At 34.6% G+C, this 22,153-nt stretch overlaps 1 protein-coding gene across 1 annotated transcript; it reads right to left on the bottom strand.

The window, feature by feature from the left end:
* Window positions 1-6,655: 6,655 nt before the first annotated feature.
* Window positions 6,656-20,436, bottom strand: LOC113508052 (facilitated trehalose transporter Tret1-like). The gene is made up of 3 exons (XM_026891017.1): window positions 20,341-20,436; window positions 19,084-19,288; window positions 6,656-6,865 (listed from the first exon to the last, which is right to left on the bottom strand). The coding sequence occupies exons 2-3, from the start codon at window positions 19,186-19,188 to the stop codon at window positions 6,671-6,673; spliced, it is 300 nt and encodes a 99-aa protein (XP_026746818.1). The 5' UTR covers window positions 19,189-19,288; window positions 20,341-20,436; the 3' UTR covers window positions 6,656-6,670.
* Between the last annotated feature and the right edge of the window lie 1,717 nt (window positions 20,437-22,153).

Raw genomic sequence — 22,153 nt, 5'->3', positions numbered from 1 at the left:
TGAGAATTCACTAAATATGATGATGTGAACGCATGTTTAATTACTCTAAAATAATTCGTTCATATCTCAACAAGATGTCCCCATTCAACTCCGTTAACCCAAAGGAAAAATAACCGTGAACATATAAAATTAAGACGTTATTAACAGCAGCACGTGAGTTAACTACAACCCATCATATTCGGACGATTCGTTTCGGCGATAAATGACAACTAGGTTACGATCACTTTAAATATTTATGATGTTTCAATGTCGTGTTCTGGCCTAGTGATTTAATTACTCGATTTGTTTAGGAATTTTAACTCATGAAGTACTACATCATCACTAGACTGTAAGTTGATTGAGTAACGACACTTATCCAAGTAATGTTACAAGTCTATATTTATGCGTGTTTTGTCTCTACATTCCTCATGAGAATGAAAAAGGACAGCATTACACCTACCCATACGTTTCCTCAATATAGTTGTCTGTCCCGTGACTGATTGGACATAAAACATATTTTCACAATTTACATTGGCATAAGGCAGCAAAGTGATCACGACGCATGACAATTCTGCTGGTATAATGATAAAATAGTCTAACCTTTGCATTATGCCAAGCGCCATAATTCTTCAGTATTATTGCCATAAGAAAAGCTATGCTAAACTAGATTGTGCCTGCACGTATGGCTAAGTGGCTGAGTTCAACACGCTGAACCTAATGAACGTGAAGTGTCCCGGGTTCGATCCCCACGTGGAATTGTGAAATACCCTGTTACCCAAGGATAAAAAATCCCTATTACAGAAGTCATGTACAAAAAATGATAATAGAAAAAATTGCCAAGAGAGTATTACCGTTGTGGAAGTGAGACGGCGTACTACACAGCGTATAACGCCATCTCTCTTTCACACCAAGAACTATCTTACTCTAGAGTCAGTAGTAGGCCTTCTAGTGCTACAAGTAAAGGCTTAACTAATTGTAGTTTACTGTTTAACAATAACTAGCGTTTGTTTATTAACTTGAAGTGGTTTGAACAATACTTAAGTCATTAAAGCTTTGAGTTTACTCAGAGAACGGACGCCTTAATTAGCATGGAGTAAATGTTTCCTGTTAAATTAAATTCGTAATTATTATTTTACAAGCGAATTCTTTATCATAGCAGTTTATTTGTCGGAATTTTGTGCTTTGATGTTGAACAAATAAGGCTGAAAATGATATTTCATAGTTTGTTCCGAGTGTGGGTGACTTGGATGTCTGTGAAACCTACCGCGAAACAAGGAAATAAATTCATTATTGCGAGATTCGTATTTTTAATCTAGATTAAAAAGAGATAAACATAATTCGAAAGGATAGATATTTATTCCTCTCTCTTACGAATTATCTAGTTTTTGGCTTTGTTTTTATGAAATTCGAGTCAAACCAGTCGTAAATTGAATCAATATGGAATGAGTGGTTAATTAGTCAAAGATTTCCAGACCGAGTTACTATGTCTTATTTCTTATACGTATGCAGAATCCCATACACATAACTCTTAAAAGATTGCACACAAATAACTCCTATAATTTTTCTAACTGGTTAAACTGGTGGTTTTTAATTAGTTAAGCAAGAAATGAAAAAACAGCTTTAAACTCTACATACCCTTTTACAAGGCAGTAACTAAGTGCTAAGTTAATATTCCATCTATTTGCTTTACCTAAGTTACTAAAAGCTCACACATAATCATTAAGGGTTAAGTTATTACTGACGTGTCTTACAAACAGACAAACAGGCACGCATTTCAGTAAGTGTACGTTAAACACGGAAACTTATTTGAGAAAGTTAGAAATACGTTTTGGTAATTATGGATGAGGAGTGTTTGGAAAGTGTTGTCTTGCGGTTGAATGGGATGGAATTGTGTGCGTGTGGTTGCAGGTTCGAACCAAATGGTGGTACTACCATGTCAGATAGTGATGAACAATAGTTGATCCATTAAATCCTTGCTAGCAGCCTTATCCAGTTGAGTGACATCGGGACAAAGAGACATCGTATAGTGATAAGGTATAGTGGTTTTCGTTAAAGTCTAATCAGGCTAGTCGTTTCCCAACTATATTGCACTAACCGGATGCAGTACCAATTTCCAAGGAGCAACAGCCTATTTTACCGATTAACTATGCATCACGATACCCTTGAGTCAGACTGGTTGCCAGACTTTTAGAATCCGAATTAATTTATTTCCAACAAAAAATAACAACAAGACTTCGTAGCAACATTGAGAGGTCTTAAAAATTAGGCTGTAACTCATTATAAATAGACCATTTGCTCTGTGATTAGTGTAATTTCAACTGTCAAACTATCAAGGACTAGACGGGTAGACAACAGCCACCTCCATTTTTATGTACGGTACTCTAAAAATAATCACAATTTAACCATAGAAAATGATACCTTGAACACTTTACACTTCCCCCTAAGAATTAAAGAGCTTTTTATCCTGCCAAAATACATAAATGACGTCATCATTTATGCGACCTTTTTGGGTCAAACCTATAACCTACATACTGTTCTTCATCAGCAGCTAATCATTAAGTCCAAAGTGTTATAGCAAGTCATTACTCACTGCGAAGCTCATTACGCTTGCATTTTGGATGATAACGAAAGAAATTCCAAACAAAATGGTACCAGGAAGTTAGGAGATAAGGCGAAAGTTTCTGCGTTTGAGACTTAGTTCGGAGTTCATGTGAAATGAGATATGAGCATGGATTTGCTTTTAAACCGTTGTTCAAATGTTTTTAAGACTTCCAAAAGGAGGAGGGTATGAATTCGTCATTCTTTTTTTTAATTTTGTCGCTTCAGAACTTCAGATTGAATAAACTGATTTTGTTGAGTTTTTTTTTCATTTGGGATAAATAGACAGGGAATAAATAGTAGACAGATAGCTGTCACTTGGTCTCAAAAAAGTTTCACCAAGTTTGGTTTAGCAGTTTTTAATCCAAGTCGGTTCTATGTCATTATTGTCAAAAAAATATACTTTATTGTATACACAATACAACAGAATGTGAATTGATTATTGTAAAAGCTTGCAAGTTCAAATTCACATTCCGACCATATACACCGTGATTTTTTAGTCGTCTTACAAAAGCAGCCCAGTTCATGTATGCAATGACTAGAACACGTTCATGATAAAAAAATAGGTATTTATGAGATTTGAATAAATTTAAAATGCAATTTTTAATTTAATATTATGATGCAATTCGTAGTTTTAGAAACACAGCTCTGTTGCTCTGTTGCGAGCGCGGTCCGAGCCTTCTACGAGTAACAATGGTGAGGGGCGCGGGCGGCGGCGTTTTTATCATTTTTAACAGGATGTTTCAGATTTCTCATGTTTAATTTTTCTTCGTACTTATTATCTTAGTTGATGATAAAAAAAATAATGATCGCGCCTAGGGGTATTTTATGTCGGATACATGAACTGGGCTACTTTTGTAAGACGACTAAAAAAATCACCGTGTATATTTGTATTTTCAAAAGGCTTATCTAGGACCAAACGATGGTTACTGATGAATTAAAAAAAACTAATCGGCATATCAAAATAAGCTGGCTACCAATGAAATATGTGCTATAAAATTCTTTTAAATTATTTACTAACAATTTAACTACATGAACAACCCACGCAACACATAAGCTTAGACATATGATACCTAATAACTCAGACGAAGTGTTTTAAGATCAGAGGAAAAACATCAACGGATGCTGAAATCTCTAAATGTATCAGAGATTGATTTCGTACATCTTTAAGTGAATGATCTGTATATAAGCTTTCATCTATCAATATACAGTATATGTTTAAAAAACGGGGTTGTAGTTATGATTATTTCATGTAAGAAAGCAAAAGAATTTTCCAGTACCACTTTAATTCATTTTTAATAATATCGTCCAGATTACCTTTGGCAACATTGAATACTAATATATTCGTCACAACTAGATAAGTACATAAATTGAAGTTTTATTATCATTATTTCAATAAAAGATTTTTTTCATTCCAAATCACTTATATTTAAGGATCTTATTATAAGTATCGGACAAGGGTTTTCATAAAGTGCAAAAATTCTCGAAAGAAAAAAAAATTCTTACTTTTACGCGTGAAAAAGTGTTGACCAATTTCCTGGTACACGTTTCTGTATGATATGCTATCATTAGTAATTTCTCCCATTATTAAATACATAAGCTCTTAGATTTTTTACCCTCAAATAGTTGCTTACCATGATACAGTTAAAATTTTCGATCGCATTGCCTTGCCCTTATTACGCACGTGTACTAATGTTTGACACCAAAAACATGGCCCGGTTTAGACAATATTTTATACTTAACACAAGCGCACTGAACTCAAGTGTCATGATTAAAGATATTTGTTGCAGTAAACGCACCTTAAATGATTTTTTCTATACTGATTTTGCTCTCAGCCCGTAGATATTGAATCGTTTGTATGTATTGAATTTATAGGCATAGCTCGAATAGTTAGATCGAAAAAGAATATCATTGCTGTACTACTTAATTGTACAATATGAAATTTCCTGTTTTTAACCCCCGAGGTAAAAAGAGGGGTGTTAAAAGTTTTACATGTCCATCTGTCTGTCCCGACGGAGCGATTTCAATTTAGTTTATTTTTTTATTAAAGGTAAATTTTATGAGCGTGTTCTAAGACATTCTTGATAACAATATATTAACTTCATTATTTAATATATGGTAAATACTTTTTTAGGCGTGATATTTGCCAGAAGCCTTCAACAAAAGATCACCTGTTAAAAATACATTAGTCATGTTCACCTAAAAGCAATCCAGTAAACAAAATCAATTTCACAGCTAAGTACCTCTGACACCAGCCCCCAACAGTAAACACTATTCGTGCCTCAAACAACACCTCAGTAACTTCAATAGTCCTAAACAAATCGAATTAGAACGAACATTACGTATGGATACAAAAAGACAGACCGAACAATGGTCGAATAGGCGACGGTTGAAAAAACACAGCTATTGCAAATAGCGCCTGTCCCAACCGTGGCAAATGGACCGCAATTGTAGTTTTTATAACCGAAACCTTACTCCTCATAAGACCAAACCCTACATCCTAACTCATGCAGTTGTAGAAGCGAGATGGTGCTATATAAGGCGTAGAGCGATGTTTCACTTGCACAATACTAAGAATGTTGGTTTAAAGGCAGTAGGAACATTGCACTTGTGACCTAAAGACTAGAAACCGAAGTACAAGAAAGAATAAACGCTGGCTATTTTGCCTTTCAGCTTTTTGCTCGACAATGGGTCATTTGTGGTAAATACAAAAATATTGATACTTGGAGAATTGTTACATCTTTGATACAATTGAAAGTTTTTTTTTTACTGGAATTGTAATTTCATATTCGTAGTAACATAAAATAGAAGAATCTCATATCATGACATCAATACCATGTTTTGGTAGTAATTGCGTAACAGTTAAGGTCGCATTTTTTAAGTTATTATAAAAATAACCTTTTCTTTAAAGTTCTTATTCACCTAGAAAATTGCTTATGAACACTGTACATTCCTATTAGTTTTATGGAATAAAATGGGAGAGGAGAGGAAGTCGATTGACAAATGTTTGTTGTTCAGGAAGTTTTTTCGTTTAGATATAAATAAATAAATAAATAAATGCGGAAAACATCACATACATTGTTCTGAACCCAAAGTAAGTTGATGAAGCACTTGTGTTATGGAATTCAGATACAAAGAAGGTACCACAAACACCCGAACCCGAGACAATTGTAGAAATGTGAATTTTTACATTGACCCGACCGGGGATCGAACCCGGGACCTCAGAGCTAGCGACACCTTGAAACCGGTGCGTGCGCCACTCGACCGTCATATTTTTTTAAGTATATTTTTACAGTACATTTACAGCTATAGGTTTGGTGTTATAACCTGTACCACTCGGCTGTCCTTATAAAATGTACTATATTTACACACTTATCTCGACGACTCTACAAACAAAAATTACAACCAATCAATTTGCCGACATCGGTCTACTTGAACCCATTAAATCTGGTATTGATGACGTCTTCTTAACTACAGTTAACTTAACCCTTATGTCAACTGCGACCACCGGGGCACTACATTGCCCTCAATTAGTTTGTGGTTACGCACAAGGAAGGAAAGTGAAGTTCTCTGGAATGGTGAAAGATGGAATGGAAGAGCCTAGGAGATTGTTGGTTATCTTGGTGATATATGATTGAAAATGTTTGGGGTTTTGGTCTAATGTGTATTTTTCTCGTGGACAGAGATGAAGAAAATTGTTTTATTTTTCAGCTCATATCAATACCTTTACTACAATTACTTAATTAGAAAGAAACTGAATGTTAGAAGCAATGCATAGCTTTTCGTGTAATTAGTCTCGTGTAAGTTATGTTAATGTAATTGGTGTCTCTATCGTTTTAACATAAATAAATAAATAAATAAATAAAACACTAGTCTCACAGTAGACAAGCGTTTAGAGTGATTCTTGAAAGTTTATCCGGATAGCCCCAGAGTCAAAACTCTTAGGGTCTTTGCGCATGAAAATTCAATGTTTGAGAAATTCTCACTCGACGCAAGGATTCAATTCCTTCAAAAGTGATTTCTTTTTAATCAAATATAAACACTTTTACACGATGTGCATTTTAAAACTAGAAACTTATCTATTCTCGCTAAATTACTTTAAAAAAGCTTTAAATATTGACTTACCTAATAAACTAAGACTCGCGATCCAACTGGCTTGCTGGTCACTGACTGTGAAGGTTCCATTATGACCCTTGGGGTCCTGCATGGAGGCTATAGCAGGGGACATGTAGCCCTTGCTGAGGCCAGCCGCGAACGGCCCGAGCGAGACGGCGAGAGCTGCCAGGATCTGCAGGAGAAAGAGATGGTTGTAGACGTTGTAGTTCTGATTGTAGCGTATCATAGCAATTAAGTTGTATAAATAAATATTGGGTTGTTGGTTGCATTTTAGACGAGACAAATTTTATTGCTTTTATTCAGTATTCCCTTCTATAAAGGAGACTTTTTTAATATTGGGTTTATTTTGCGTGGTGGTGTCTTATTTCATAATTTATAAATAAGTAGTATTCAACCTATAGACAGTTTTTATCGCCTGAAATTAATGGTATTAAAAATCAAAGTCATAAATTTTCTAATTTACAGTTATCTAAAAAATCGAACGACTACATTTTGAAATGCCACGCAAAAATATCACCTTCCAAAGAGTCAAATTAGAATTTACGTAATTAAAATTAATTTACCAAACTTTGCGCCTTTAAAAGCGATAGAATACAAGTTTTTAACCATACATTACATCAATACTATATGTCATACCAATAACTCGTCTCTAAAGATCACTGGACACGTTAACGCCGAATTAACCTATTAAGAAAATTAAATTTAATGACTTTTGTGTAAATATATTATTGGTTCTTATTTACTATCTATAGGATCTCGAAGTATTAAGTAATATTAACGAAGTCGCTTTATGATTTTGATTTTTGAGTTTTGTTATTTGAACGAATGTTTTTTTTTAATTCCTAGCTAAATTATTATATTTTGTTTCCGGGCTACGTAGTCGATTGAACGGATAGTTTTTTTTAAATGTATTAATAGCTAAAGTATAATATTTTCTCATCGACTCCTTTAAGATAATTTCAGAACGAATTTAATAAGGTGTTGTTTCCCGAAAATAAATTGAACATTATTTTCGTACACATGTTAACAATAGCATCTGATATATAGAGATACTAGCTGACCCAGCAAACGTTGTTTTGCTGAATTTTTTTTTTCTAGATGTATGTATTTTTTAATGCCACATTAAAAAAAAATAAAAACCAAAAAATTCGTCAAAAAAAGAAAATATTTTTTTTTAGTGTGGGCAACCCTTGTCACTTAGTGGTATGAAAAATAGATGTTGTTCTATTCTCAGTCCTACCTGATATGTATACAAAATATCATAAGAATCGGTCGAACCGTTTCGGAGGAGTACGGTAACTAACATCGTGACACGGGAATTTTATATATTAGATTATGTAATATATTATATTTTTTATCCTCTGTCTACGTGTGTCTCTGTAGCTATTGCCTCCTATAGTATGTTACATTTATTATACATACTTATCTGACAACGGAAATAAATGTTTGTAAATAATATTTCCGAACGACCATCTCATTTCCGCGAAAAAGTCTTGATAGAAAAGGATATGTCCTTGAGTAAAAGAAAAAAAATCTTTGGGTGAGGAATGTCAGGCTTATTTTTGTTGCAAAAGAATTTGACCTTCTTGTGTTACTATCGTCAAAACATAAGTTTATTTATATAAAACACCTTAAATTATTATTACAGGGTTAGCCCCAATGCGATAGCTAAGAACTTAAACTACTAAACTAACTATCCAAGCAGAGGCATTAAACTGTTTAAATCAATGTATTTTTTTATTAATTTCTACTAGAGTGACTACATTTATTTGATTACTTATCTCAGTTTATACCTTATTAAATGATGTAACGGTTTGAACAGTTTGACCCAACCGGAGTCCTTAATCATGAGCAGACGCGGCGGGATCGCGAATCGTACGTAATCGTAAGTTCGACTCGCGATCCCGCCGCGTCTTTATTTAATAATGAATCATTCTCACGACAGTTACTATCAAAACTCAGTTTATACCTATCAAAATCAAACTCGATTTTTTTTAACCTCAAGTCAATCTATTTCAGGCAGTATTGAAACGTTAAACGAGGGTTAAATCAAATTCCTATTGAAAAACGCAAAAAAAATAGCACAATGCCTCTATTAAAAACGAATGACTAAGCTACCAAGCCAGATTTTCTCATAACATTTCCAGTAATTTTATGGGCCACAAACTAAATTAACTTTAAACGAAATTGCTGTTTAAAACTCAAACATTTCACTAATACATGTAGTTTGACCGGCCATATATTTGAGACCACCTTTAAGATAATTGCGTGCTTTCATTTTAATTCCATTATCAATGTAAAACAGTTATATTGATACTAATTGACGTCTATTAAGCAAATTATGTATAATTTGCTTTCGTTCTACCATCACCTTGTAAAGTGCTCGTAAGATTGTGGGTGTGGAAAAGAGATACCACTACATGAAATGTAGAGCGCTCTCATGCTTGCACACGTACAACTCATTAGCCTAGCCTTTTCCCACCTATGTTGGGGTCGGCTTCCAGTCTAACTGGATTCAGCTAAGTACCAGTGTTTTACAAGGATCGGCTGCCTATCTGACCTCGTCAACCCAGTTACCTGGGCAACACGATACCCCTTGGTTAGACTTTTGACTACCTGTAACGACTGTCAAAGATGTAGGAATAACAACCGACAATTTAACGTGCCTTCCGAAACACGGAGGAACTCGTTATGACAAAGATGGTCACCCGTCTACGGACAACCGCGTCAAGCGTAGTTTAACCTGTGATCGAATCACTTATGCAGTTATCGCTTAGCCACGAGCTTCTGCATGCAGAAGTACAACTATCTTACTATAAAAAGGTAATAAGCTCCATAATCCCAATACTTAAGTTAAGCTGTATACAAATTAGTTTTAACGTTCCATTTTCCGTGTTGGCATCATTTTATACAATCATTAATTATAAGATTTAATCCGCAGTAAGAGTTACCTACTGGTCAATTTATAAATAAATATTGGCGTCTGAATGTTCCTACTGACATTCATTAATAGAATTATGTATTATCTAAGATAGGTGCACCTATTTAATAACAGATTGAGTATTTTTAGTTCGTTATCTTTTCTTGAAAGTTTCATCACAACTTTGATAATTGAACGGAAGCAAACTTAACTTTTTTTACTTTACTATTCCGTAGTTTTCAGGCGTTAGGTGGTATTTTTTCAGGTAAATATTGGTATGACACTCGCAAATCATATGGCTTTCTATTGCTAAAAAGATTTTTCGAAATCGGTTCCGTTATATCCTCAGAAAATCTCTGCAACATCACAAACTTCATAACTCTTCATAATATTAGAATACTCGTAAACATAACGTAATTACTCAATCATTACACGAAACATCAATACTACATACAAATTAGTTATACACAGTGCCGGCGTTAGGGGGGCATGATGGGGCGATGGCCCAGAACGACAAATTCTGGGGGGCTCCAAGGTCGGAAGTTGGAGTCTCTTGCCTCTCCTGGCGCAAACCCTCAGAACTGTGCTCTACGCTAGAGGTGGAATACTTCCACCGCCAAACGTAACGTTAAAGGAAAGATGAAATTCTTAATGTAATTTTACTTGGGATCAGCAAAAAACTAACACTTGATATTGCTTCCCTCAAATGGGCGCCACAATATTTTCAGAGTGTCAGTGGCCCTTACAGTTGGTTATACAAAATAATCATAATAACAAACAAACAGAATCGAATGACTTGATCTGTACAAAAAAAAAACCGTTAATATAACAATACATTCTACAGTCTCATAAAAACACACAACAGCTACAAATAGGACAAAACTCAATAACCCAAATACAGAAGAAATAAACAATTTTTCATGATTTTCTCTTTCAAAAACAAATAAAACATAATGTACGTGTCTGGAGAACAAAGACATACGGGGTGTTTGTAAACGTATAGGATCGATCAATGTTTCAAGCACCATGTGTAAATGGGCCGCTAGTGATGTGCAGTGTGTCAATATCGATAAAAAAAAAATATTGACGTAATGTGATCTTTTTTCTATTTTAAATAGCTATTTGAATTCAATTAATTATTTTATTCTAATGCGCTTATTGCATAAATTGTAGTGTTTTTAAGGTTGTTTTTGTTATGTTTAGTACTGCAACTAGGAACTGCGACAAATGTGATTTTGAAATGAAGGTATCAGTTTTTTCTACATTATAATATGACACGAGTGATGGATTATGGATGGAAACTCAAACACCAGTATGATTGTAAAAGATTATAATTAGGAAAACGTCCGAGCACGATGTACATGAATCTCAGCGGTAAAACAAAAGGAAAGAGACAGCTAGGTCATTATTAGGGACCCAATTGCTATGAACTGTTTACAAGGTTAGTTTCAAGGAGTATTATGCGTGACCCATTTCACCTAATAATACCATTACTTTATTTCTATGACATTGTGTTTACAAAGACAGTTCTAATACTACCCCTTAAACCAATGTCATAAGCAAATAACTAGAAGTAGTTACATAACAGAATTACACCAAAAAAATAATAATACAATATCACAAAGAATGCGAGATATTAAGTACTTAAAGTGAGAGATGTTTTAAAACCTGAAAATAAACTTTATTATAAATTATATAAACATAATCCATTTACAAATTGATCATGTTTTTCTTTGTCAAAGGTTTTGTCAACACATCTGCAATCATTAAATCTGTAGACAAATACTTAACATTAACAATGTTTTTCTTTATATTTTCTCTAATGAAATGATGCCTCACATCTATGTGCTTAGTTCTATTATGATACATACAATTAGTAGTTAATTTTTGAGCAGACTGGTTATCATTATACAATGTTACTTTACAATTACTGTTCAACAATTCATTAAGAAAACTTCTTACAAAAAGAGCTTCCTTACAACAATCTGAAAGTGCCATATATTCAGCCTCTGTGCTGGAGAGGGCAACAGTCTTTTGTTTGCGACTTTCCCAAGAGATCAATGAATTACCAAGCTTAAAAAATAAAACCAGTGAAAGACTTACGATCAAGTTCATTTCCACCCCAGTCAGCATCTACATAAGCTGTTACATCCATACCACTCTTCTGAAAAAACTAATCCATAGTTAGCAGTACCTTTAAGATAGCGAAGGACACGCTTCAAGGCTTTCCAATGATGTTCAGTGTGACACTCGTTAAATTGACTGAACACACTCACAGCATGAGCGATATCTGGTCGGGTGCACACCGCTATATACATGAGACAGCCAAGCAAATTCCTGTAATGAGAATTTGTACTTTTATTATCACCTTTAGGTAATTTGATTCCTTTTTCTAGTGGAGTTTTTGCAGGTTTGCAAATCCGTCATGTTAAACTTCTCCAATACCCTTTTTATGTATCCAGTTTGATCAAGTGTAACTTTATTTTGACTTTTATTAACTCTCATTCCCAAGAACGTGGTGTGCAGGTCCAAAATCCTTCATTTTAAAAGTGTTCATAAGTTCACATTTCACCTTTTCTTTCAAAGTTGAATTGCTAGAAAACAATAAAATGTCATCGACATAGAGTGCAATTATTATTAAATCACTATTACTTCTCATGTAAAATACACATGGTTCTGAAGTTATCCTTTTGAAGTGCATTTTCTGTAATAATACTTCGTTTATTCTCTCATACCACATTTTTGAAGCTTGCTTTAAGCCATAAATAGCTTTATGTAGTTTGTACACAAAGTTTTCTTTACCTTTTACTATGAAACCTTCTGGTTGTTCCATATAGACGGTTTCATTCAGGTTGCCATTCAAAAAGGCAGTCTTAACATCAAGATGATCAATGTCCATATTAAATTCAGCAGCAATGGCAAGTAAAGTTCTAATAGTTGAGTGTCTTACCACCGGAGAGAAAGTCTCTTCATAATCAACTCCAAATTTCTGCGAGTAACCTTTAGCCACCAGCCGTGCTTTGTAGCTCAAGAGTTCACCATTCAGACCTTTCTTTTTTTTAAAAACCCATCTGCACTTTATTGGTTTCTGATTATTTGGTTTCTTTACTAGAGTCCAACATTTGTTGTCATTAAAAGATTTATACTCATCTGTCATAGCTGTTTTCCACTCAATTGATTCCGTGCCTGCCAAAGCTTCTTGCACCGTTCCTGGTACATCATCGTCGTTGCATAGTTCTTTAACCAACAGGACAGTCATCCCAGTCTCATCGAGATCTTCATATAAAGATGAATCTGATGTCGTCTCATTCAATGTTGAGCTACCTGGAACGTATGTGGGATCCGCAGAAAAATTTGATTCTAAAGTGGTGTCAACCTCACTGTCTGAATCATGCACTGTAATTATGCTCGACCGTGTTCTACTCCTTTGGTCATCAGAAAACTCTGGTCTTACGGTGGATGGTTCAGACTGGCTTGGCTCAGATCGTTCAATATGCTGTGAGCATTGGTCATTATCCAGGATTGATTCTGGGTCATGAACAACATTCACAGGTTTCCCCGGAGCACCATTCTGAGGAAATTCGATGAACACAGAGTCAAAATTATCATCATGTGACCTATTATTGAAAATTTATTCTCCAAGAAAATCACATCTCGTGCTTTGACACACTTGTATGATTTATCAGGATCCAACAGACGAAAACCTTTTGTACTTTCACAGTACCCAACAAAAACATACTGCTTGGATTTTGAATCCAATTTGTTTCTAATCGGGGGTAACAGCATAGGCAATACAGCCAAAAATACGTAAATGACTAACATCTACTTTTTTATTCCTCCATTTTTCCTCAGGTACTTGTCCAATTAGAGCCTTCGTTGGTGTCCGGTTTTTGAGATATACAGCAGTATTGACAGCTTCTGCCCAGAATTTGTTGTCCAGGCCGGCATCCTTTAGCATACACCTGGCCTTCTCAACAATGGTCCTGTTTGCCCTTTCTGCCACACCATTTTGTTGTGGAGAATACGGGACCGTTGTGTGATGTTTGATTCCATTCTCTTTCAGATAAGCCTGTAATTTACAGTTAACAAATTCACCACCATTGTCACTGCGTATAATTTTAATCTTGTGGTTAGTTTCATTTTCCACTAAGTTTTTAAAATTCCTAAATGTTCAAAAACTTCATCTTTATTATGCAAAAAATAAACAAACGTTTCCTACTGAAATCGTCAATGAATATCAGAAATATCTAGCACCACCTATAGACTGCGTTGGCATTGGTCCACATAAGTCAGTGTGAACTATCCTAGTAACTGAGTTGCTCCGTGTGTATGACTTTTTAGGAAAGGGAGCACGAGTCTGTTTACCTTCAATGCAGGCAACACAAGGATTAAAAATATCTGAATTATATTTAATACCTGTTACCATACCTTTATTCATGAGTGCCATACTTCCTGGAGTTCAAATGGCCAAGTCTACGGTGCCACATTTCCTGAGACTCCACTTTCACTGTACCTTCTGATGAGCTTGATGAAGAAACATAACAGTCTCATCACTAGACTGTTTTTCTTTGGTAACTGAACTGAAAGAAGCAAAACTGGTATTACCTCCCCCCCCACACAAAGGCTGATCATGGCATCAAGTTGATATATACCATTCCTATGAGTGGCTGTTGCCAAAACTTCATCATCATCAGATACAATACATTTCTGTTTATTAAAAGTTACTGTATAACCTTTCTTAACTAAAGAACTAACAGAAAGCAAATTTGCTGAAAGATTAGGCACATAATAAACGTCTCTAATTGTTCTCTCGCAGTCTTGCAATTTGACACGCACATTACCTTGTCCCGCTGTTGGTAATTTTTCACCATTTGCAACAGTCACTTGAGACACACTTACTTCACTAAAATCACAAAAGAGTTCCCGGTTGTTGCACATGTGGTTTGATGCACCGCTATCCACATACCACACACCACGCTGGAAGCTGACGGAGAGAGCCGTTAGAGAGCCTTGGATGAATCCTTGCGAGGTTTATCCTTCTCTGTTTTCTTATCTTTCTCTGGCTTCTTATCGTTGTTCCTCGGGCAGTCTTTGATGAAATGTCCAGTCCTTTTGCATTTATAACATTTTGGTGCTTTTCTGGTTGCTGCGAATGCCTTGGTATCTTCAGTTTTATTCCTGCGGTCATATTCTTGCAATAATTTGCCTTTGACCATGTCACTAGTCAACTTTAAGTTTGAATTTTCAAGTGCCATAATAAGCGGATCATAATTACTTGGTAACCCGCTGAGCATGATGACAGCCAAGAATTCATCATCCAGAGGTGAATTGATATCAAACAGTTGTTGTGACAGCTCCTGCAGCTTGCCAAGGTAGCTTTCCATGCTATCATGTTCTGATAATTTTGTGCTGAATAGCGTTCTTAACAGACCTAGTCTTCGGCATAGCCCTTTGTCCTCAAAGGCTCTGCTCAGGTTGTTCCACGCCTCACGTGCATCCTTTGCGTTCCTGACATGGGGGAATGCACTCGTTTGAACCGACAGGCATATTCTTGCAAGTGCCTTCTGCGATTTTTTCATGTCTGCATCGCTCAGAGTTTCCTTTCTGCTCACCATCGATAGTGTCCCACAGGTCCTCGTGAATTAATATCATCTTCATGCAAAACTTCCATGTAGAATAATTATCGATACCTTTGAGTTTTTCGATGGTTTGCAAGGGTGAAGCATTTCCGGCCATTTTTTTCGTGTTTCACGCGTTAGAGGTTATAGTTTTGTTTTTATTTTTCTCTACTTTCGTGTTTAAACGGGAAATATTGCGATTGCCATGTAGATTTCGGTGTTCTGGGCCATAACCTGATGGATTATGGATGGAAACTCAAACACCAGTATGATTGTAAAAGATTATAATTAGGAAAACGTCCGAGCACGATGTACATGAATCTCAGCGGTAAAACAAAAGGAAAAGAGACAGCTAGGTCATTATTAGGGACCCAATTGCTATGAACTGTTTACAAGGTTAGTTTCAAGGAGTATTATGCGTGACCCATTTCACCTAATAATACCATTACTTTATTTCTATGACATTGTGTTTACAAAGACAGTTCTAATAACGAGCTATGTTTATGCGCGTAAATAAACCCTAAGTTATTTAATAAATAATTACCGCCTCATGAAAGATACAACATGCTATGTTAAGGTAAATGGCATCTTTAAAATATACTATCACTTCAAATTGATTAATTGAGACATAAAATTTTCTTTAAAAAAAAACTAACAATTTCCTACCTAAACATACCAAAAAAGAATTTAACCGTTGCCCAGTAACACGTAACATCAACATAGCTATAAACTCGGTGACATAATTTAAAGTCGACACTAACGCGACCCGTTTTTCTCGAATATCTTTTTTTCTCACATTCCTACGGAACATAGAAATATATCATTTGTCTACAAACATATACAGGGTGCTGTTGTACACGTACCGAGGATCGATCAATGTTTCGAGCGCCATGTGTGAATGGGCTTTTAGTGATGAGACTCATGGGACTTCAAATTTATCGATAAATTGGACTCAGTTGTATTGGGATTAAAGTTATCGATATTTATTGTAGTCGTGCGACTAAGTTTTTTTTTTTGAACGCTAGTGGAAAAAATATTATTTGTTCAATTAATGTTCGTGTGTTGTATCAAGAACGATTTTTTTTTTTTATTTTAGTTTTTTCTGGTTTAGTTCCCACATATTGATAACATCTTAATTCTAAATACGATATTTTTTTTTGTTAAAATCCTGAAAAGTACAGCTTATTCAAACCGATGACAAAAACACATATGGAAGATAGCTTCAAAATATGTTACCACAATCTCTATACAATTCTAATTTCTAAATCTCACTACTTAATTCATAAAATTCCTATTAAGACATAATTCTCTCATCAGTATTCGCTAATACCTATTCTATATCCAACATAAAAAAATTCTCGCACTATCCTAAAAGTGTCACCACATCGTTACAACATCCCCGAACCTGTTCCGAAAAGATAAATACATCGACCTCGATACACATCCCGGTACATCCCTATTTTATCAGAAAGCGTCCGCTAGACTTCTAACATTTGGACGGGTCAACGACCGACACACTGCCATACATTCTATCCCCTTCACAAAATTAAATCAACAACTAAACATGGAAAAACCAACCTTATTTCTATTACATAAGTTTCATATCAACCGCATGATGACGTTTGGCGTTGACAAATTTATATCCATATTTTGCTACGGGATTTTGAACTTTATTCGCATTGTCTTAAGAGTTTTTAATATCTTTTAACGGTTAAGAAAATGATGGCCTTGCTTCATGCCACTGAAATTGACGGATTGTGAAACAAATGCGAACGTATAATTTTTATTTAAATTGAATTATTATTGCAGTGAATTTTAATTTGTTTATATTATTATGATGGATTTTGTTATTTATTATTATTTATGGTAGTTGAAACGAGTTTATTATTAGCTCATCTGTTGCATTGGACATCGAACTAAGATGTATCATAAGTAGTAGCTCAGCTTTCAAGTTGATGGCTGTAAAACAAGACGATTTGCGTTCGATTCCGTTGCACTATAATTTTCTTTGAAATAAACAAAATTTATGAGACTCTTAGTTAACAGTAAACGTTTATGAGAATAATTTGAAGTTTTTTTGTATATAGAAACCTGTATGCAAGCCTGAAAACCAGTTTATTCTTCTACTAAATTATATTTTTAATTCTACTGATATTAGAACTCCGTAGCAATATACATGGTGTATAAAAAACGTAGAATTAAATGACACAGGGTGACCGAATTCAACGGAATTTAGAACTGGACTAGAATGCCTCTTTAATTAGCAGTTACACTATTTTTAAGCGGGAACAATCTGATCTTATGATTCATCGGTCCTCAACGACCTGTATTATAAGACCGACGTACGATAATACAGGCCAGACACGCTATGTCTTACAAATTTAATTCATCGGTACCCGTTTTATCGGATACTTTTCTTGTACAGACAGATAATGACCATACAGACAAACATTATACAGAAACTATTTACTATGTAATTGTTCATTAAATTTAAAAAATGATATCAATAAATCGGATACCATGAAGCAACTGCAATATTTTCATAAAAAAAGACACTTTTCACGGGGAGTTTGACAAACATTCAAGTCGCATGCACAAAGACACTCATTCACTGAGGACAAGCATTCACTGATCCCTACGCGGGAATCGAACCCAAGACACGTCGCGCTCAATGGGTTTGATGTGGTGACGTCAACCACTCGGCTATCAGTCCTTCGTCTCGCACCATCTTTGTGAAAGATTTTCATCACAGCAATACATGGCAATGTCTATTAAAACCTTTTCGAAGTTCCATTTCCAGTCCCTTATTCTGCAGCGTTAAAATACCATTTTAGGTCATCAAAATAGCTTTATAATAGCTTAGTTTTACCGTAAAGATGTAAAGGTTACCCTGTAAGGTATGACTTAGCAAACGGTACATTTTATTGTTTTAGATTTGATGGATTGAGTAACTGTTAATACTGAAACTGCAAGTTTTCAATTAAATTTTAAGTGCCCACAGATGATCAAACTTGTTAGAGTCCAGCGTAAAGCATACCGTTTGAAGTACATATTATACTTCAAAATAAAAGTGTATGCAACTTATTACGTTATTTTGTTAAGAAGTAGATATTTATTAAATAACTGTAGAACATAAAAATACATATTATTAATGTCTGTGTACATGTCATAGAATGCAATAAATATAATGTATATGAATATGTCCATGTTTGAGAAATCTTTCAAACCAATAGCGCAAATTATCCAACAAATATGAATCAAAATAAAAACTACATAATAATATATTTGGCAAAAAAAATTGATCGCTTCCGAGACCTCTTACAAATCTCATATTATCTGTGTTCTAAGGTGTATGATAGTCAGTAAAAGCACATTAAATAGCTGCTTTATTTGTGAGCATCGTAGCCTTTACATTTGCACTAATTAGTTAGTTTCTTATTATACTTTTTTTCAATTAACAAGACAGCAGTGCTTGTGGCTTTACTACAACTGCAACAAGTTGATCGATCAAGGTTAAAACTATCGGTATTTATGTCATAACGAAATCCTTCCGTGTGTCTGAAGACTCTGAAGTCACCTTAAATGATTCAGGAATTGGTCCCGATTGTTATTTTTACATCGTTGACATTCGTTAAAGGTAGTTAGAGCTAGAAAGTCTGATAGTCAGTCTAACTAAGGGGTATCGTGTTGCCCAGGTAACCGGGTTGAGGAGGTCAGATAGGCAGTCGCTCCTTGTAAAACACTGGTATTATTGCATCCGTTTAGACTGGAAGCCGACCCCAACATAGTTGGGAAAGGGCTAGCCAGGGCATTAATTCTCATTATGTAGTTAGTATATTAATCAGTACATACCTGTCTCCTATAACTGTTTCTTCCATCGTTAGACCTCATCATCATAATCCTTGTTTCAGGAGTAATGTTCGTCATTTTATCACTACGCACCCCTTTATCACACATATACCCGGTTTAATTGAAACTGCACTTTAAATTTAAGAGGTTAAGGTTCAATCTTCAGTTACAGCGAGTGTGGTATCATTTTGTTTTGAAGATTCGATATCTGGAACAAGAAAGACGGTAATTAATGTTTTTGTATGGATTCTTATTACTTTGAGAGATAGTACATAATGATTAAAGATATTCCAAGCATTATTGCTTTACTACAGTGAGCTAACATCTACTTTAAAAACATCATTTTACAGTCAATTATGTACAATCTGATTGTTATGGATTTATTTTTTTCATAACTCGGTAAAGACGTACGTACAAAATGCAAACCATGGATAAAAAAAACCGTTTTTAACATTTGGGTACGAAAATGGAAAAAAACAGAAAAAAACATTTATGTGATTTTCTAACTATGTGTTATTTATTATAATTTATAATAAATAACACATAGTTAGAAAATCACATAAAGGCATTAAAATGTAAATATATTTCTTACAAGGCAAGCTAAAAAAATACTACTTTTTAATAAGTTAACATAATTAATACAAAATACTTAAGATTAACGATTCAGTTAACAGATTAAGTGAAATTGAAATTCGATTTTACAGAAGACAAGAGTGAAATATAGTTTTGATTTAAATTTTGATAAGTGATGTGACGGTCCAGTTACTACGGTTCTTCTAATGAAGTGTAATTAGGATCAAAGATAAAACTATTAACTTATTTATCTACTTTCAGATATTTACACTAATATTAAAAAGAGGTGAAGTTTGTACACAGGAAACTTTAATCTCTTAATCAAATCATAAACCTTTGAAAAAAAATACGTTGATTTTCGTGTAGGATACGCTTATTAAATATTAAGTCTTTATTAAAGACATAAAAGAATTTGAATCTTCCATAATAAAGATACGAAATTAATTAAATACTTCAACATTATTTTTCTCACTAAGATAAATAAATGTTTTAATTAAAAATTCGTTCAGATTTCATCGGCAAAATTAACACCTTTTTATTAGCCCTTTGCTTAACCTGCCTAGTTAACGCCTCCAAAATTTCTCACATAAACTCTTCTATTCAGAAATCTCTACTCTCCAACCGAAAACTCACAACCATCATAAATAAATTTAAATTAAAAATATTACCAACAAAAAAATCACTTACTAGTTACAACACAATCACACAAGCTCACCCATCGCAAGTTCACACATTACTAAAACAAACGGCTTGTAATTGACAACCCATACATATCTACATCTCATACATACAACACATACAACCAGCAACTGAGATGACGCTTAACTATTGATTAACGACCAAAACAATTGCCTGATCAGTTAACAATGACATTAGTCAGTAATCCAAAATGGCGGATGTCAATTTTTCATTTGTATGAGTTAATATTATTATGATAGAAATTGTTGCAGATGCAAATGTATTTCATGTTATATAAGTATAGAAGAAAGCTCGTGGCTCAGCTTCACCTGCAAAAGTTGATCGATCACATGTTAAGCTACGCTTGATGCGGTCGGTCCGTGGATGGGTGACCTTCTAAGTCGAAATAAGTTACAACGTATTTCGGAAGGCTCGATAATTTACTTTAAATTCAGACTCAAAAGTTCTACTTCAAGAAGCTATATTGTTTCGAAACAATATTTATAATATTGTTCATTCCAAAAAACAGGGTGGTCTGAACAAATTGAATACCCTTCCCGAGTCACTACGAAGCAACAAGAACACAGGAAATTGAAGAAAACAGTAACGAACGGATATTTTAATTATTTACACGATCGGTGAACGATTGAAATGTACTAAAAACAAACACCGGATGAACTAAGCCGGAGAAATAAACAGTTTATCGCTAATGTGTCTGGTGTCGTAGCTTGGAAAATAGCTGGGTTTGTGGAGAAAGGGCATACCTATCAGCCAAGAACGGTTAAGTCATGTGTATTCATCGGGATCGCCCGACTAGTTTTGGAATGAGCTGAAGTTTGCCAGGCAGCTATTTGAACGATCCAGCCATCCCGATCGCAGCGATGTGATAACACGCGTGATGAACCTTTCTTAAACAATTGTGGATTCACTTCAAGAAACTCAATGTAACAAAAAGTTGTAACAGAGTGAGCTCTGCATTGATAGTCAGATCCTGAGGTGGACAGGGGAATCAAACAAAAGGCGATCTTCTAGGTCTTGTCAGGCCAACTTATGTGATCCACGAATATTTGTCCGGAATCGGGTGTGTTTGTGTAAGTGAATTGAATGTTTGTAAAACCTCCCGCGACGGAAGGATAAAATTCCTGAATCTTCGTTCCTTTAGAAAAAAAGTAGAGGACCTTTCATAGATTGGAAAAATCGAACATTGATTACCACGCTAGCTCACTGCGAGTTGACAATTTCAGATTTCTATTTCAATAATTGCTGCAACTAAAACATGTTTCTGATTCAAACGCGACGCTCATATTTACAAAATTGCCGTCAAAAATACTTCTTTTAAATTTTTGATGCAATTTAGGTAAATAAAGCTGCCAGTGTGTATGTCTCATGGGTATTTAATGAAAAATAAAAATTGTTCGTTAGTCTTTGAAGACGAAATGTTAAAAATAGCTGTTCTTTACGTCAACTGTCGCTGCGCGACCTGCATATGTATTTGTTGTGGTATTTACAGAAATATTATTTTGAATGAATATGAGAACCATTCTTTTTTAAGCCCGGAATTCAAGAACTGTTCCTAGTACCAACGTAGATTTAGGCTTTATGTTCTAACCATAATTATTGTTGTAATTTTTAGAGTCTCATAAATTATTTGATTACACATATTCAACATTGACGATGACTGGGTATAATAGGAAAATTATAATTCGTCCCTCAGTTAGATAACTATTAAGATACAATTTAAACGTCACTCGTAAGTTCGTTAACACAGTGCACAGTAATAATTCCTACACATTGATATTTACAAAAAACGCATAATCAGATC

The sequence above is a fragment of the Trichoplusia ni genome, unplaced genomic scaffold, assembly GCF_003590095.1.
Source record: "Trichoplusia ni isolate ovarian cell line Hi5 unplaced genomic scaffold, tn1 tig00003710, whole genome shotgun sequence".
In the NCBI taxonomy this organism is placed as follows: Eukaryota; Metazoa; Arthropoda; class Insecta; order Lepidoptera; family Noctuidae; genus Trichoplusia; species Trichoplusia ni.
This window is presented reverse-complemented; position numbering and strand designations above follow the sequence as displayed.

Coding starts and splice junctions, on each gene's coding strand:
- LOC113508052 (XM_026891017.1), bottom strand. CDS start 19,188: ATGTGTGATAAAGGGGTGCGTAGTGATAAAATGACGAACATTACTCCT. Junction 6,866..19,083: donor GAAACAGTTATAGGAGACAG/GTATGTACTGAT, acceptor TTTCTCCTGCAG/ATCCTGGCAGCTCTCGCCGT.